Raw genomic sequence first — 19,904 nt, forward strand, 5'->3', positions numbered from 1 at the left:
AAAAAACAGCTTTTTTTACATTTTTGATAAAAAACTAAAATGTATTGCAACATGCAACGATGCAACATATTTTATCGTATAACGATGCATTGTATCATGGCCATATATCGTGATATGTATCGTATCGTGAGGGCCTTGCCAATTCCCAGCCTATTTTTTTTTATTATTGTTCTTAAAATGATAGTTTTATGGTCAAGTTATTTTAAACTTCAAACTATATTTAATTTATATGCCACTATCAAACAAACAAACAGCATAATGCAGGAAGTGCATTAAAACTTATCTGGCAAAGAGACAATGATTGGTTGTACCACCTGACATTTTTTAATAGTATATCAAAACTATTGTGAAAAAAATATTTAAAATGTACTGAATGTTGTTTAATAAAACAAAACTATTTAAAAATAGTTTCTGACTCAAAAATATGCATTATATTTATTTACAAAGATTTTTTCAAATACAATCTTTCTTTTGTCACCAACCCATGTATAAACTAATATTTACTGTATACTCCTGCATTAAAGAAATGTAAGCTTGCGAGGCACCACATGGTTTTGTGAGCATGACCGGTTTAGAGATTTAAATTTGGGACGTTTCAGTTGGTGGCGTGTTTATGACTACACTAAAAAGGAGAACAAAGAGGTTGGAGTTTGATGCATTCGCTGCCAGATCACAACAGGGGGTCCATCCACTCCTCATCCCACCAGTTTTATAGTGGGCCACAAAAGTTATAAAAAAGGCCCAAAACAAAAGGCCTAGTAGTGATGCATCCAACAGGCAACAGGGTATATGAAGAATTTCCATCTGTGAAATGTCTGAACAGCATGAGTCTTCTTATAGCACGCGTTTAGTGTTTGCTGTAAACACGATGAAACGAGATGCTGTGACCACCAACCTCAAGTCAACCCGACTGTAACCTCCAGGAGCATTTAAACAGCCCACAATACAACTGACAACACAACTCCAAATAAACCTCAAAGATATCCATGAACAATCGCACATTGTTCCATGAATAGTTTAGTGACATTTGGTGACCTATTATTTGAAAGAAGTTCGCCTGAACTCGGCGAGTAATCGCTTGGCCTGTTCTTTGTTCAACTTTACCCTTACAATGATGCAGCTGCACAGTGTCACTGTCTGTGAACTGTTTTCTTATTTAACCCTTTCAGGTCAATGCCTGGAGCCATGGAGGCCCCATCACCTCAGAGAGTTCTGACCCCCAAAAGAACAGCGTGATTCACAGATGACTGTGTGCTGGGCTATTCTGGGCTTTTAGCTCTGCGGACTAGGGGTGGCACGGTCCATGAAAAAAATCCGAACCGTTCGGTTCGCTTGTCTCGGTTCGGAGCGCGTGTGTACCGCACGGTTCAACGGTTCATGGCATGCGCAATGTAGTCTTATGCCCTGTATGTGACCTCAGATAGCGTGTTTCCCTTTCGCGCGAAAGAAGAGGTGACTGGTTTGGAGTATAAGTACTGCAGGTTATGTTACGTGTAGAAATGGCAAGTGGGAGAGAAAAGGAAATCTGCCCGCAGTTGGAGGATGCGCCAGCGTCGTATAAGTTTGGTGTGTGGAAACATATTTTTATTTCATGTTACTTATGATGACAGCGGAAATAAAACAATAGATAGAACTGCAGTCTATGGGTTGAATGTGCTCAAACAGCCACAGGAGATCGCCTTCTCTCCGACCATTTATCTAATCTGAGGTACTGACAACAATGTTTTACGTCTTTTCATATTCAGCGCTATTTTTAGACTTTCATTGATAAAATTAAAGCGGCTGATTTCCGCGTAGTTTCATTTTGCTAGCGTGTGAAAGTTGCGCGATCTTATTTCAGAAATTGCCCCTCAAAGTAATCAGAAGTGGTCAAAAGTGGACAAAACAGACTTAAAGAGATTTTAATATTACAGGTGCAAAGGTTATGTTTCTCTCTCGTCCACATAAACTCTCAGTATTAAAGCAGCCTTTCAGTGATAAATCTAAGAGCTACACTGAAGTTGGCATTTTAATAAATGCAAGTTATCTTTGTGTGCTAAAAATGCACATAAAGTTTATGTAGATGGCAATACACATTCTCTTTTTTGCCAATTAAATGAAAAGCATGTTGAAATCATCAATGTCTTCCCTCTTGCTCTATCAAAATCTCATCTGGCTTTCCTCAGAGATGGTCCAATGTGCTTAAAGTCAAATTCAGTTTGTGCATGATTACATGATATAACTTTTTTTAATACTGTATCCTAAATTATGGATAATTAATACATTAATAAGATAATACATTTCTGGAGTGTTAAAAATTTAAAGAAAAAATAACAACAAGAACCGTACTGAACCGTGAACCGTGACCATAGAACCGTGATACGAACCGAACCGAGGGTTTTGTGAACCGTGCCACCCCTACTGCGGACGGATAAGCAGCAGCCAACGGTAACAAAAACTCCCAAAAATACAGCATGCCAGAGCATTTTATGGCGACAAGAAAACATTCCTTGCGTTCATGTGACTTTAATTACGAAGCTTTGGGTAGCATGCATTCCATTTTGGAACGGTAAAAACAAGAGGACTAGTTTTAATCTGGCTCAAACGTGGATGCAGGTAAAGGTTAAGGAGTTAAGGATAATGCGAATGGAACAGGGGTGGAACACTGCCACAGCTATTCTTACCTTGTGATCTGATGTAGCTGCAGGGTTCTGCTCTGTTGACTACAGCCTAAACAAGCACAAAATAACAATTGCCCACTTGTAGGAGGCCTTTCAGAGAAATGTATTGTTGTATAGCTATGTAATGAAGGTCACTTTGACCTGGGAAAAAAATAAAGACATACTGGATTGTTTCCACTTGCATTTCAATTTCAGAGTCTGATCAGGGCTCTACACTAAAATTCGAGATGTGTGGCACTATGCGGTGACAAAATTTCCCACAGGTTAATCAGTGTGTGACAAACCCGGTGACCCTGGTATTACCGGGTGAGAGGGGCTTATAAATGCACATTCAGCTGTGTGCTTTTGCTTTCACTTTTTAATTTGAGGCAGTTGTTTAAATGCTGCGCTTGCGTAAGATGCGTTAAATTGCTTATGAATCCTTGTGCAATGAGAGGGCAATCCGCCAGTCCCAAGCTGAGCAATCGGCTCTTTCTCCATTTAAAGTGCTGCTTCAATGATGAGTTTATTATTACTCTTAATGAAAAACACAACAAAATGATTTCCTAATATTAAACATTATATATGTATATTACGAGTAAGCACGCAACTTCTGCCATCGTTATTGTCAGTCAGCTTGCCTCGCACATTCTGAAAGTAATAAATGAAATCTGACACCTGCTGCTCTGTGCTGTGATGTGCGTTTAGCTTGCACTGAATTCAGACAGCAGACACTTTCAGTTTTTAGTGTCTGCTCTCTAACAGAACTAAATAACTTAATTACTAGAAAAAATAAAAACGACAGTGAAAGGCGATGCCGTGGTGGGCAAGTGATCTAATCAGTGAGAAGCTAAGCACCGTGCATCACTATTACACTGACTATAACTATAGCAACATAGATGGCACTGGTGCTACCAAGTTGTACAGTTTGTGGTCAAATTTAAAGGCAGATTTTGCTCTTGAATGAAAGTTGTAAAAAACAGACAGTTAAACTACTTTTAATTCAGAATAGGGATGCTAAACAATTAATCGCGATTAATCGTTAGCAGAATAAAAGTTAATAAATATAAATTATACATAAATATACAAATGTATATACACATGTAAACATTTCTAAAACATATACATGCATGTGTGTACATTTATTTATACAAAGTTATTATACACAGTTCACACACATATATGATGTAAACAAAAACTTTTATTCTGCTAATGATTAATCACGATTAATCGTTAAGCATCCCTAATTCAGAACATGACAAATACTAAAATCTTCAAATTTTTAGGCATCTGTATTAAATGTAAATATATTTATGAAATAGTGCATAAACATTATCGATCACTAATCGAACGGTCATTACCGATCAATCGGGAAAATTATCGTTATCAAATCATTGCCCAACACTATCTAAATGCGATTAAAGCATAAACACATGTATTACAAGCTAAAGCTACTCCAGTGAAAAACAAAAATTACCCCATAATTTACTCACCCCCAAAGCCATCTGAGATACACATGAAGTTATAATGAAATTCCTTTTCAAAGCTTTATAACAAGGAACAGGGAACAACTTATGACTCTAAAGCCCCAAAAAAGTGCATCCTTCCTTCACAGAACTAATCCACATGGCTCCAGGGGGTTAATTAATGACTTCTGAGGGTAATCATTTCGATTTTGTAAGAAACATATCAATATTTAAAACATTACAAAGCAAAACAAACAGCTTCCGTTAGCAGCCAATGCACATTAACCATAGAGTTTCAGCGTAGGACAATGCATACACTCTAAAAAACAAACGGTGCTATATAGCACCAAAACAGTTGCTTTGGATCGTAACGATAGAAGAACCATTTTTAGTGCCATATAGCACCGGTGAAGAACCAGTGAAGCACCAGTGAAGCACCTGTGTAGAACCATATAGTGCTATGTAGAACCATATGTGGTGCTATATGGCCCCTATATGGTTCTACACTGGTGCTTCACTGGTGCTTCACTGGTGCTTCACTGGTGCTTCACTGGTGCTTCACCGGTGCTATATGGCACTAAAATGGTTCTTCTATCGTTACGATCCAAAGCAATTGTTTTGGTGCTATATAGCACCGTTTGTTTTTTTAGAGTGTAGGGACGAATGTGCAGACGCAGAGGAGAGATGAAAGAAACACCAGTCATGAATAAGTTGTCGTCTAAACCAAGTATTTCAAAGAAAAATGGCAGTGGATTTCAATACAAGACATCGAGTTATCCCCATCTGTAGCAAAAACTACTTACAAAGCACTTTGAGGCTGTTTACACTTGGCATTAACATGCGTTTTCGTTGATCGGATCACAAGTGGACAACGTTAATGCCAGGTGTAAACGGGGTTCAAAACGTTTTGAACGCGTCCACTTTCGACCACTTTCAACCACATCCAGAGGTAGTCGAAACCACTTTCGATCGGATCGCTTTGGAGTTGCGCAACGCAAATGTGGTTGAATGTGTCCGAACAGCCACACGCAACCGCCTTCTCTCCGCCCATTTATCTAATCTGAGGTATTAAACACAAGTTTTACGTCTTTTTTTGACTTCGGCGTGAACATACGGTGAACAGCGCTATTTTTAGCCTTTCATTGATAAAACTACTGCGGGTGTTCTCCGTAGTTTCGTTTTGAAAGCGTGAAAGTTGCGCGATCCTATTTCATCAATTGCGCTGAAAATTCAGAGAACGTTCTAACATACACACGTACAAAACTCTGTGCAGCATGTTTACTTGCTAAACAAGCAGTGGACTCCGACATAATATTAGTTTGCGTCCATATAAACTCATAATTACTCCCACTCGCGTTTGAATGACAGCAGAGAGACTCGCCCACCGTCTCACGGACCGTCCCCTCACAGTATTCAGGACAGAAGTGGCCGAAAGTGGACAAAAGAGACGGATTTAAATACCAGGTGTAAACGTAATGCGTCTCTCTCGTCCACTTGTGATCCGATCGATGAAAACACATCTTAATACCAAGTGTAAACAGCCCCTTTGAGTCATTTCTCACCAGATCTTACGCATTGTATGCTACACTACGATCAAGTATGGTATTGGAAGCTAGTTATTATAGTTTAATGTCTTAAATATGGATATTTAATAATGTATTAGAATTTGTCTAATTACAACCAGCATTAAGTCATTTTTAAGTCATCAGGAACATGTATTTATTGCATCAAAATTCTTTCTAAGTAGGCAACTCAGCAAGTTGTTAAGTCTCATGCTGTGGTAAAACGGTTCTCATTGAGAAAGATTTGCTCAGACAATGCCAGCTGTTGGCATTTTGCCCCCAGCTGACGAGAATGACAGCAAAAAGCCCGAGTCATCAGCAACCATCACAGGGAGGGAGACCACCCACCAAAAACAAATATCCAAAATAAGCAAAACTTGAGTTCTCTCAAAGGTGTTGTCACGAATAAGAGTTGGAATGTCAATACAGTGATTGTGAATGATAGAAGGTGCATAAAAGGTCTCACTGCTTAAAAACATTTAAAAGAAGAAGACAGATCTGCAGCACATTAATTCATGTACAAAACGGCAATGACGTTTCAATTTCTTACACCAATCCCTAATCAGAGGTGATAAAGATTTCAGCAATACGCAATTTGTCTGCCTGCAATAAACCCGAAAAAGTGGCACAATAGATCACAAAATGCAGCCAATGAGAAACATTTATCCGTTACTGTGTTGCGCTGCAGCTGAAGAGCATACGAATACAGACGCAACCCTACGTTCTTACAAAGTTCCTTTAGGAAAGTCGTACCACTAGGCACCCATGTTTGCAATGCCTCCAGGCAGTCATTTCAGTCATGCAAGATTCAAGTCCTATTTACTTGAATTGGGAAAGAGAGATATCTAAATTCACACGATAATGCTACAATTACATAACATATTTTCAACCAACAATTAAACTGTACCCTAACTTGTGTTTCTTATAAAATATAGAGTATCACAAAGCAAATGCTGCATTATTTAGCATACTATTGCATATCACATTTCTTCTAAAACTTGAAGGATTTTCCATGTAGATTTTTTTATAATCAGTCTCTCCTCATCCATGTTTGATGATTAATATTCATGATGTGCAGAACTTCATATAATGAAATTTCTTTGTAGAAAGAGCTGCCAGCAATGACATTGCAGAAATATGCAAAACATTTTCACGGCTGACAATTCTTAGTTTACATGGCAAAGATACCCCCTCATCACACTGTAAAGTGCCATTTATAGTATTGCGCAAGTCACAGGCCGCAGCAACACCGCAGTGTTTCCCATAAATTTTCCCACAGAATCAACACTGGCCGCCACAAATAGACTTTTCATGATTACCATTTACATTTTTATTTTACTATTTCAAATGGCTTCATTCAATGTTGAGAACGCTCAGCCGCGCCTCTCTCGTGCATGCGCTTTCTAGCGCTCTCATGCTGCGTGCGGCACCTCAACAGTGCCTCTCACACGACACTGGGTGAAAGAATTAAAAGTTGGCTGTGTTTTCCATGTGCTTGTCTTTTCACGTAAATGTCAACAGATGTTAGTGACAGAGAAGACGGCTGATCAAGTTTATCATGACTTAAAGGCAGAGTCCACGAGGTTTGAAAAACGGTTTGGAAAAGGAGACGGGCCGACTACCAAAACACACTTATAGCCAATCAAATCAAATGCCGGGTTGCGTATGTGTGGGGCGGGTCTATCAACAGAAGGTCCAGATTCTATTGGGGTAGGGGCGTGTTTGTTTAGGTGATTTCAAATATCAACATTGGCTTTCAAACATCATGGACTCACACTAGACCAACCGCAAACACGACGTGGTGACGTCACAAATATGCTAATGAGTGTGTGTGACGTCATCAGCGCCACAGTATCAAAAAATCATGTGGGAAACACTGCACCGCATGCTATGCATAGGCTGTAAGTAGCTCTGCATAGCCTGACACGCACCGCCAAAATTTTAGCAACGCATCTGTTCTATGTGGACTAAAAGCACTGTAATTGGTTCACTAGAACCCTCCTCTAGTCAGGTCAAAAATATCTGCGTCGCATTCCTTTATTGGCATTTCCGCGTGCGACGGTGAGAACAAAGATGGGTCAAGTTGAGTCAACAAAAGTCCCTGTTTATTTACCTCCATCACTACTCAGTCTTCTCAAATCATTCACAACAAGCTGCTGCTGCTTCTTCATTTGTGGGTTTTCTGGCCAAGCTACTTCATTGGCAGTTGCGCTGCTACTGTGGGTTACACACGTGGACACTGCCTACCAGCAGTCTGCACGTCAACACGGACGGCGCCGCAGAAGGATATATGAAAACAGACGCGTAGCCTACTTCATCGTGAGTACGCCGTAGGACCTAAGCACAACTATAATGAGCCCTTAATGTCACATCTGGTTAGGACACGGTGTGAAATGTCAGATGGAAGATTGTTGAGGATGCAGCTTCATAAATTTCACAAACACATGAATAGACCAGCATCAGTGCGGTTTGTTTATTGGCAGTGGCCGTTCTGAGTAACAGTAAAACTTATGACTCATTCCCACAAGTCATGTTCTTTACTACCATCTATTTTCTCAAGAATATCTCAAAAGCTGGCAGAGATTTGCTATCGTTGCCAGTGGAGTAAATTACTACTATTACATCAACTAAATGTTTTACAGCAGGGCAAATGAAAACAAGCAAATTTGTTCTTCTAAATACAAAAATTTTAAATTTTGACTGGTTTAAATTAGATACTTTTGCCAAATCCTGCTCCAGTGTTTTCTGTCCCTACTGAATCTCTAGTAAAATAATTATCCTTAATCATTATTAACGCAAACCATAATTGGTTAATTAATTAATAAACAATAAATCAAGTAAAAAATCAGTCTAATGGCTATTTTTCAGCTCCCTACAGAAGTTTGAGTCAGGGAATTGTACTTCAAAAAGAGGTTATCCTTTATAATCTGATAGTTACACATTAACGCATCAAAGGACATTACCTTTACTACCAGTTGTTAACAGTTTGTGTGAGTCTCTGACTGTGAAAGTGACACAGTGAAAGATATAATGAAACTTGCATTAAAGGGATAGTTCGGCCAAAAATGATATTAAACCCATGATTTACTCACCCCCAAGCTGTCAGAGTTGCATATGTCCATCGTTTTTCAGACAAACACATTTTCGGATATTTTAGAAAATGTTTTAGATCTTTCAGTTGATTAAATGTAATGTTATGGGGTCCACCCATAGTCCACGACCTTCAAGTCCAAAAAAGTGCGTCCATCGTTTTACAAATTAAATCCAAACGGCTCCAGGATGATAAACAAAGGTCTTCTGAGGGTAATCCGCGCGGTGGTGTTGTAGAACTATCCATATTTAAAACTTTATTAATGAAAATAAATACCTTCCGGTAGCGCCGCCATCTTAGTCGCGTCCGCATTCAGGATGAGAACTTACGCAGCCTAAGGAGGCTACTCTGCTGCTGCTCTGTGCCCCCGCCCTCAGAATTTGTCATACGTCACTAAGAAAAGTGCGTACACTACGCTAATACTCTCTCCTGAATACAGAGGAGTCTAAGATGGCAGCACTACCGGAAGGTATTTATTTTAATTAATAAAGTTTTAAATAAGGATAGTTCTACAACAACACCGCGCGGATTACCCTCAGAAGACATTTGTTTATCATCCTGGAGCCGTTTGGATTTAATTTGTGAAGGATGGATGCACGTTTTTTGGACTTGAAGGTCGTGGACTATGGGTGGACCCCGTAACATTACATTTAATCAACTGAAAGATCTTAAACATTTTCTAAAATATCCGAAAATGTGTTTGTCTGAAAAACGATGGACATATGCAACTCGGACAGCTTGGGGGTGAGTAAATCATGGGTTTAATATCATTTTTGGCCGAACTATCCCTTTAAACAGTTAATTTAAGAAAAATAAAGAACGATTTAAGGATACCAAAATTTAGCACTCAGGACAAGGTTTAGGTTAAGCTAGCACTAGGCCTTAGTTATATTAGGATATTTAAGTCATTTTACAAACATACCTTACAAAAAAAAACAATAATGGTGTGCATCTTGAGACAAAACAATAGCACTGATATATGTTAAGATATGTCAGGGCAATATGTTTTTAAAATAAGGCAGCTCAAACATGCATTTTAGTCTGGGACTAGGATAAGCCCTGTCTGGGAAGCCGTCCTTAAATGAAGAGTGCACATGCATGGGAACACTATGGTTTAATAATAAAACAGGATTCTGATATCCCTGCTGTAGAAGACAACTTCAGACAAATGGGAATCCAACCTCTAGCAAAATGTGTTGGTAAAGTATGAAATCATAGATAAGACAGGTGACTCAACTGATGCTTCAACAAAACTAAATCCACAAAATCAAAAAGACCGCTTTAGAAAGTCAAGATTGAACCACAGAGGAGTGGTAAAACTAAGAGAAAATTAGATTTGCCATATACATGTATATTAAATGGGAAATCTAGTTTTCCCTTCTTCTGAAGTTCGACTACCTTGCTGGCTTGTGGTGTGTTGAGGATGTGTACAGTGCTGGGTTTGACACCATTAGCTTTGGTTCTCTTATAAAGGGCAAACCGGCTTTTCCTCCGTCCTCTGTCTCCATTGGGGAGTGAACCATTGTACCTGTTAAAAAAAACAAAGAGAAATGTTATATACTAAAGTAACATTTTGGCATTTAAGAAGTTCAAATCAATTAATTTGTTAAAAAAAAAACATGCTTATGTCAATCTTGTTTCCCTTACTTGTTATTGCTATAATGGTGTCATTATAATACAATACAAACGAACAAAAAATATCTTAAACTCATCACACTATGGACAACAGTTTATATTTAACAAGACTTTCAAAAGCATTTTACTTCATGTATTCCACATTTTAAAACATTGTCAAAAGGCAAAAAACATTTAAATCTTTAAGAGTTCTCATAACAAACTAGAGAGGGAGACAAGTTTGTCTACATTTTTTTTTAAATACTAGTTTTAATATTTTTAATCAGCTGTGCTTTATTTGCATGTAAACAGCTTGATGTGCGTCTGCTATCAGTTTACACTCGCTCTCAGTAAAGTCGAGTCTTTAAATTCATTCCCTTTGAAGCGGTGTCAGTACAGCAAAGTATATTTAGACAAACGTTGTTGTCACGTCTCATGCTGTTTTGTGCATATTGCCACGAGAACTGGCTTCAAGACATGTCAAGTTTAAAAGAGTCCAAACTTTTGAGTAAAAATGATATTTTGATAAAATCCGTGAATTTATATAAAATATTACCAGAGCAACACTTCCCCAAAGCATATGCCTTTATATGCAAATTTTACACTGCGTTTTAGTTGGTTTAATTTCAAGTCAAGAGAAGTGTTAATGTGTATTGGATTGCTTCTGGTGTGAACAGTAAATCAAAATTCATGATCCAAGTGATCTTCCTGCAGTATATTTGAATTTAATTCTGAAAGGAATCTTCAAATTGGCCACAATTTCTCGGTGATGAGCAACATGATTTACATAACAGCATGCAGATAGTTTGGGCTGATCCCATCTAGCACGCAAACTTATTAAACTTATTAAAGTATATAATGAAATTTAAATAAAATTCTTGTAATTCTGTCACTGATTCACAGAGGACAGCTGTAGGTCATAAAATAAACGCTTATGTTAGTCAAGTCACATTTAATAAATATTAAGGTCATTAAACAGACTTCAGACTAAATACTGTCAACAGATATTTATTTGTATCCATGAATTTAAACAACGGTTTCAATGTTAACCTGATGCGTTGCCAGGTTTGTGTTCTATCCATAATGACTTCCCGCAGAATTTCTTGGTACCCTAGAACATTCCCATGAGTTTTAATATAGCATTCATGTAAACAAGGATTCAGAGTAAATTGCTGATCTAGAATCAGCTGCCTACTGTGTGCATGATGTCAGCACTTACAAGAGCTTCAACATCCTGTACATCCTGGACATGCTTAAAAAAAAGACAACAATAATCCCAAACAAGTAAAACTCTTCATTTTCCATTTTTCTGTATTTGCATGTAGTGTTAATGTGATATCACTATGGACAATATCGCCGATACACAATAGCAGTGTTTCCGCTATATACATTCTACCGTGGCGGCCCGCCACGCCTAAAACATCCCCGCCATGCCTGCGGTTGTGGATAGAAGGGATACAGCAAACGAAATCTTGCCGTATGAGCACTGTTTTATCATAATCCTTCACCCAAACCCAACTCTAAACACAACATTTCACACGATTGTAGGATGTATTTGTATCTCATTTAGCCAGAGCCGCTGTTTTCATCCTAATAATCCTACCTCCAAATCTAATCCTAAACTTTTCGGCATATGCTGTATCCCTTCTAGACAAAACCCACGGCGGCGGCTCGCAAAATAAAGAGTCCTGCCAGACTGGCTGTCTTTAAAAATAGATACATTTCTTTCTGGATTCGCGTTGTTCACTCAATTATAAATAAATATAATAATTTCCCCCATGGGTTTAGTTTCATTCACAAATAGATTTAAATCAACAGATGATGATATGCTCTCTGTTTTGGAAAATAATAATAAAATAAATAAGCCTACACGAAATATGTTACACTTAAATAATTATCAAATTGACAAAACGAATAAAAAAGTATTTGAGTTTCTGTTCTTTTTTGTGACCAGAAAACCAAAGCAGCAGAAAGCACGTCATATGTTTTTAATGATTTTAAATAAGCACAAGGTTTTCTCCTTATTGTGAGTTTACACAAATTAAAAATACAACATTTACAGTTTCGAATGTTGTTTTACTTTTATCTGTATGACAATAAATGTAGGGTAATTTAAGGTGCAAGGTCATCACGCGTATGATGTTCACCTGCGCACACCGATGCAGCGCAGGGCTGCGAGAAAAGACATCAGTGTTTCCCATACAATTGATTTATTTGTGGTGGCCCACCACAGAATCAACACTGGCCCCCACAAATAGAATTTTCATGATTCCCATTTACATTTTTATTTCACCATTTAAAACAGCTTAATTCGGCTTAAAATATAATTTGATATATAATACAGATCAAATACAGATACAGATCAAAGAGTAGAAGTGAAACATATTTCAGGTGCCAACACTAGATCAAACTCAAACACAACATGATGACGTCACATATATGCTAATAAGCGGGTGACGTCATCACCACCACAGTCTCCTCAAAATCCTGTGGGAAACACTGGACATGATTAAACTTTCGATTTAACATATTACGAGTTTTTTGGACATTCATTTGGAATCACTGTACTCATATTATCAAGTTATCAGGCCATTAGTTATTCAGAATATAGACTAAGCGCAGCGCGCTGCTAAGCGCTCAGCTGTCAATCTTCCGTTCTTCAGATCGACACTCACAAAGTTTCACATTAAATGAGAAGATATTTGTCCAAAAAAAAAGGCTAAATACTGAATACTACTCATATGGGACTGCAAGACATTAATAGTCTTCCGTGGGAAGTGAAGGACGTTTGTAATAAAAAAACTTGAGGCAGACGGTGAGACTCTTTCATCTGTTTCAGACAGCAGGGTCGGGGTGAACGCAGGTGAAACGCATAATATTTGATTTAACGGGTGTAATAATATTAACGTGTCATTTGCGTTAGACGCAGGTCGGGACTCAAGCAAGAGTAAACTGCGGGTCTAATATCCAAGACCAAAATTCGACTAGATTACGATAGGTAGCAGTTTTTAAATGGCTCTGTGCTTATTTGTGTTAAGATCTGTCTGAAGACTAGGGATGCTCCGATCAGGATTTTTGCAGGCCGATACCGATCACCGATTTGTTGTCTTCGTGATCGGCCGATACCAATGCCGATAACGATTTTTCAAGCTGATATGCAAGCTCTTTGATGACTGTAACTTTTAACATTTTTTCTAGATAAAGTAAAACCACAGATGTTGCCTTTGTTATATTACTTGCAGTAATTAGGTTTATTATTGTTTTAATAGAGAATCAAATAAATTAGCACAACAATTGTTTCTTCTGCAAAGAGAAATATAATATGCCTTTAAAAAGGCTTATGTCTGTAAAAACTAATGAAAAAAAAACAGTTAACAGTCTTTACTGTATGAATTAAATATACATGCATTCGTATGAAGTACAACAGTTCATTAGTGAAGAGCAGAGAGTGATTTTATTGAGAGATGAATTAGGTTACTGTAGCTTTAAGACTTGACAGAGATCGCTCTGTTCACGTGCACTGATGACAGGCTGCTGTGTGTGTGCGCGGCGGGTGTATGCAGTAGAGAGCAGCTGTGAGGAAAATTAAAGTTTAAACGCTCAAAACTTTAAAACGCATGCAAATAATAAACTTTTGACATGAGGATGCAATTGTCCGCGATAGATATGTATTGTATACGCTGTTTGATGGGGATGTGAAGACGGGTCGCGATGTTAGGACCGGACCGCGTCCTCATAGAAAATACACATATCTCTGTAAAGGCAAAGAGAGAAATACAAATCTACACGTCGCTCATCAGCCACGGGTTATAAAAATGCTGTCACTGCGTAAAAATGGTCTCTACGTGCAGCCGCATTGAGAAGCCATATCAAGACAGACAAAAGTAAACAGAAAGATCGGTTCACGAGATCGGCAAATTTAACGAGGACCGATCGAGTCATTTAATGCCGTTATCGGCAGATACCGATCTGCGGCCGATCGATCGAAGCATCCCTACTGAAGACCCTTAAAGGTTTCTATTTAACTGCGAGATTTGCGGTGTGACTGGGTCGGGGTCTTTATGTCAAACGGGCCAGGTGCTGCTGATGTCGGATAACTGGTCGGGTGTTTTGTCAATCACAGCTGTGCGGATTATCAAACAGGAATGTGCGTGACTTTGCAACAGGAAACTGTAACGCTAAACAGGAGCACGAACTTGCACACTACATTAAAACTACAATGAAAGATCCGTACGAAGCTATAAAACGTATTTTTTTAAGAAAATACAGTTTAGATCAAACATAGAAAACCAATATGCTATAAATATAAGGAAAAGTAAATGACAGCATGAAAATTATACAAATACACGTTAGTTTACTGTAGCCTATATTCTACATTTAAAAAAATGTGCATTTATAATCATCATGGGCACCCCCTGCCGCCACAGCTGGAAAAATCCTAGAGGAAACACTGCAATAGTATCAGGTAGAATGTTTTAAGGGCCAATAATACTACACCGTAGTTTCGTTCATACTTCTGTGTCATAGTCCTTATCGACATGCAATTACACATGCAGACCACTATTAGGCAGCATTCACATTCACTCCTCAACTTGGCCCATGTTTGCTTTTACAGTCACACGCGGAAACGGTCAAGAAATGCGATGCAGATTTTTTTACCTGACGGGAGGGGTTCTAGCGGACCACTCTGCGCTTGCATAGAACAGATGCATTGTTAAATTTTTGGCGAGGTGCACATTAAACTACGCAGAGCTAATCATAGCCTACAGTTTAGCTAAGGCATAGATCCTATGCAGCCAATAAATTAGGCTTTGGGAGTAAATTTGTATGTCATCCATTTGAAGAGCGAAGCTCTAACTAGCTAACAATAATCTTTTGTCCTAAAAACAGAAGTGATCAATTTACCACATTAATCACTTTAACTTAGCCTTTAAGAAGAATGAGGAAATCCTAAAGTGTATTCATAATCCTAATGTGGATTTTTACTCTCAGGGGTCAAAGCTTGAAAGAAGTTTTTTGTAGAGTCATCTAAGGCCCTGTTTACACTAGAAAAGTTGGCATTTTAAAATGAAAACTATCCTTATCTAGAAGGCCATTTCAGAAAAGATCTCCATCCACACTATACACAACTGTAAACACATTAAACATGATTTTCACACACACTGGGAATGCACATTTAAATGTAAATAAGCTTGCCTCTTGTGCATAGGCCTGTCGCGATAAACGATAAATCGATTAATCGCACGGTAAATAAAATGAGCTCGATCATTTTTTTAGGCCGCGATAATTCACATTTGCATGCTTGTTTGTTTTCCTTGTCTCTTTCTCTCTACCAAAGAGACTGGATGACCGCTCCGTGCAACGAGTGACAAGGAGTGAACCCTCGTCAGTCATTTGTCAGTCGCATGATCTGTGTGGGGAGGGGGGACTCCTGGCGTAGCCTATCACAGTAGGAGTACTGAGGAGGATGAGAGCCGCGTGAGAAGTGTAGCAGGAGAAAACACTAGTTAAGACGAGAGTTGGAGAAAAAGATGGATTTACTAGAGGCTGTTTACACTTGTCATTAACATGCGTTTTTATCGATCGGATCACAATGTTTTACGTCTTTTCTGACTTTTCTGACACAAGGTGAACAGTGCTATTTTTAGCCTTTCATTGATAAACTAAAGCGGGTGATCTCCGCAGTTTCATTTTGCAAGCGTGTGAAAGTTGCGCGATCTTATTTCATCAATTGCGCTGAAAATTCAGAGAAAGCTCTAACATATACATGTAGAAAATACTGTGCAGCATGTTTACTTGCTAAACAAGCAGTGGATATAATATTAGTTTGCGTCCATATAAACTCATAATTACTCCCGCTGGCGTTCAAATGACAGTGGAGAGACTCGCCCACCGTCTCGACAGACCACCCCTCACAGTATTCAGCACAGAAGCGGTCGAAAGTGGACAAAAGAGACGGATTTAAATACCAGGTGTAAATGTGATATGTCTCTCTCGTCCACTTGTGATCTGATCAAAAACACATCTTAATACCAAGTGTAAACAGCCAAGTTTCAAAACCAAACGCTACAGCTGCAGTGTGGGAGTACTTTGGATTTAAACCTAATGACCGAGGTGAACCACTAAACCTGAATGAGCCGTTATGTCGCATTTGTGGTAAAAACGTAGCACTTAAAAGTGGCAACACGACAAACATGCATATGCACCTAAAACGCAATCATCCTGTTATTTTGTTCATTTCTTGTGGTTATTTAAAATGTCTTCCAGTTCCAGTATTACTTATTGTTTAGAAATAAAAGTTTCTAGATCTTTGAAAAGGTGTATCTGCATTATTATAATGGTCCCGGAGCAGCAATGTTATCGTCTATCGCGATAAATTCTGAGGCAATTTATCGCCTAGCAAAATTTGTTATCGTGACAGGCCTACTTGTGCATCTAGGTAGCCACAGTGTTATAACTATTTTAACCTTTCAGCCATTTGTATTGAATTTCATAACCGAGCCCCCGGTGCGAGTTTATGATGGATGTGATGGATGCAGACAGAGCTCTCTGCAGCAAGTAGCTGAAAACAGAGTTCTTATAACACTATAGATCTATAAGTATGTGTTAGGGATGTTGCGCTGACAAAATTTTCGCACCGGTTGACAGCATGTGACAAACCCTGGTGATACCGGTATCATCGGGTGGGAGGGGCATATAAATGCGAATGCAGCTGTGCGCATATTTACTTTCACTTTTGAATTGTGACGCGCTTCAGCTCGCAATGAATTCAGGTAGAAGACACACTTAGTTTTTAGGGTCTGCTCTCTCCAACGAAACTAAATAAAAATCTAAACGCCGGTGGAAGACGGTGCCACGGTGGGCAAGTGATCTAATTGGTGTATCACCGGTTACACAGACTATCGCAACATGCCTTATAATCTGTGACCATAGTTGGGTGCACTAAGTGCAATATTTAGGGAAAAAGCTCCATTACAAATCGTTGAAGCCATTTACACGATCATTGCAGCTGGTTGATGTTTCGGTAGCGCAATGGTCATAGGGGGCTTGACAAATCAGGGAAGGATGTGCAATGATACAAAACACCCAATAGGGAGAAAATGTGGGCACTCACACCTTCATTAACATAAGACTTTAGCTATGTCTGTACAATAGCTCAACCGCAAAGTTTTCAATTAAAACAGGGTCTGCAACTTTCACAAGTCTCCATTTACAAGGGTTAAAAATTGCAGAGTAGTGCATGACAAGTGTAACCGTAGCAAAAGTAATGTGTTTAAAAAAAACTTATTTAAACATTGCCTAAGTGAGCAAGCAGACATTTTAGAGTTACCAAGATCCATCTCCCTACAGAGATAAGTCACTAAGGAATAACACAAAAGGTACATTTGACGCTTGTAGTGTCCCACAAAGCCTTATCAAAAAGCTCAGTCAGTCTAATGAGAACAATGAACAGAGAGTGGAGGACGAGAAGCACAGATCTGCCTGTGCCCAGATCAATAATACCCTCTTTCAGCACCAGCCTCACTTCTGTGTGTGCCAGCGGGCAATGCCAGGCAACCCTGGTGAATCAGGCCAGTAAAGAGATGGTACTGTGATACCAGGATCTTGCAAATCAAGCAGAATCACACAGGATACAACAGGCCCATCTGTCTCAAACAGCCTTACAATGCAAAGTTTACATTCATTACACACAAACTATGTCAAGATTTGCAAAGATTATAATTGACTAGAATTCATAAATACATAAAAATAATGAAATGACATCCAGGTATTAATAAAAGCAAACCACATTTATACTGCTAAATCTTACTGAAATAAAAATAACAGGATGGTGTTTAATGTAGAGTTACAGCTATTACTTACAGTAACACAGTATAGTATAGTAAAATATATGGACGCGTTACAGAATGAGAACTGCATTGAGAATTAAGGGCCAGATATCAAAACATCCTAATCCAATGACCAATTTCTTTAAGTAAAATATATTTTTTCTTTAGAATTTGTGGTAAAAAATATGCAGAAATCAGTACCACTCAATCCCAGACATGGCCAGAAATTAACATTTTAGGATGTCTCCTTTATCTGCCACATAGACATTAGCACATGGAGGCTCCATTATTGAGTATAAATGAGCTAGAATAATCTTCTAAATGTTCACAATGTGCATTGCAGATCCAAGAGCAGGATTTAGACGCAATGCTCCAGATCACTGAACATTTTTTGATTTAAAAGCCAGCAGGGCGAGAAGGGGGCATTGTAAAAGAGGAACAGCCTCTTTGCTCAGTCACAGAAAAGGAGGGGGGCAAATAACTTTAGCGGGCTGCTTCCGAATTCCTCCACCGCCCTTCATCTCGTTATGATTCCCGTGGAGATGATAAACGAGCAGGAAATAAGATTCTCGTCAAGAACAAAACATTAACAAACTGCCAATCCAACATTGCGGTTTGTGATTAATGCATTCGCACTCATTGTCGTCCATACGTCATCATCTGTTTCACAATTACCAATCTAACATATTGCAATCATTTCAAGAGGGTTTTTGCCAAACGATTCTCCTCACGTAAACTCGCCCAGTGCACTCGCTTGAGCGCACGTGTTTCATTTGTGCAGTAACGTGAGCGCGTGAATTTTAAGAACTGGGAGGTCTCGCGCACGCACACCAATATCAAGTGTGTAAACAAACTATTTCCGTACTCTCTAAAAACGTATTTGGCATCTAAACAACAACGCAGAAAGATGGCTGTGAATTTCTGAACAACCCTATTGTGAAAGTACAGTATTTACGGCCACATCATATATCAGGCAACGTGGAATGAGCTATTAAGTAAGTTAAACTAACTAAGGTCGTAATATTAGATAGACATGAGGCAAAATACCAGTGCGTATGTACTCACCCCAGAACCACTAATTCGCCGTACTTTACAGGCTCTTTGGTAGGCGCACAGTGCTCCTCTTGACCCGGTGAAAACATGAGGCTTTTCAAACAACACAGCGCCCCTTACTATGAATTACACGATCATGAATCCAGTCACAAAAGAGAAACACTTCAAAGGACGATCCTAACTGCCATTTCACACATTTATCCGGTCCCGATATCCGTTGGACTTTTCTGAAAAGAAAAGAGTCAGTAAACTCGTACATCCGGCAGAGTTTTGACTATCAAAGGTTTTACTCGCGAACACATTTTGCTTAAAGAAGAGCGTTTAACTTAATGCTTCCATCCGCTGTAAGAAAAACAGTACTAGTAGGGGGTGGATCGTACCATTCACTTATAAGGACTTTACACGGGAGAATCAAAAATCCTTTTTTGAAAAATGAAAGAGTCTGTTTTACTAGTTTCATCGCGACTGGTGTATACTTACATATAAAATATAAACGTGTTTCGTCTCAATAAAATGTTATAAAACGTTTCATCCCGAGAAAATGCTTTTTTTCCAACCCAACACCGGTCTCCCCCTCTAACGGGACAATCCAACAAAACGGCGGTCTGAGGCGGCACCTTCAATTATGTAAACAAAGGGTGAAACTTAGA

General features: G+C 38.8%; 1 protein-coding gene across 1 annotated transcript in view; it reads right to left on the bottom strand.

Annotated features, from left to right (window-relative positions):
- peli2 (pellino E3 ubiquitin protein ligase family member 2) overlaps window positions 1–19,603 on the bottom strand; it is a 32,286-nt gene extending 12,683 nt beyond the window's left edge. The window contains exons 1-2 of the mRNA XM_065288604.1: window positions 19,267–19,603; window positions 10,157–10,286 (exon numbers count right to left, since the gene is read on the bottom strand). Of these exons, the coding sequence (XP_065144676.1) occupies window positions 10,157–10,286; window positions 19,267–19,343 (207 nt within the window). The 5' untranslated portion in view covers window positions 19,344–19,603. The remainder of the gene's footprint in view (window positions 1–10,156; window positions 10,287–19,266) is intronic.
- Window positions 19,604–19,904: the final 301 nt, after the last annotated feature.

Source organism: Paramisgurnus dabryanus, chromosome 17 (assembly GCF_030506205.2).
Source record: "Paramisgurnus dabryanus chromosome 17, PD_genome_1.1, whole genome shotgun sequence".
Classification (NCBI taxonomy): domain Eukaryota; kingdom Metazoa; phylum Chordata; class Actinopteri; order Cypriniformes; family Cobitidae; genus Paramisgurnus; species Paramisgurnus dabryanus.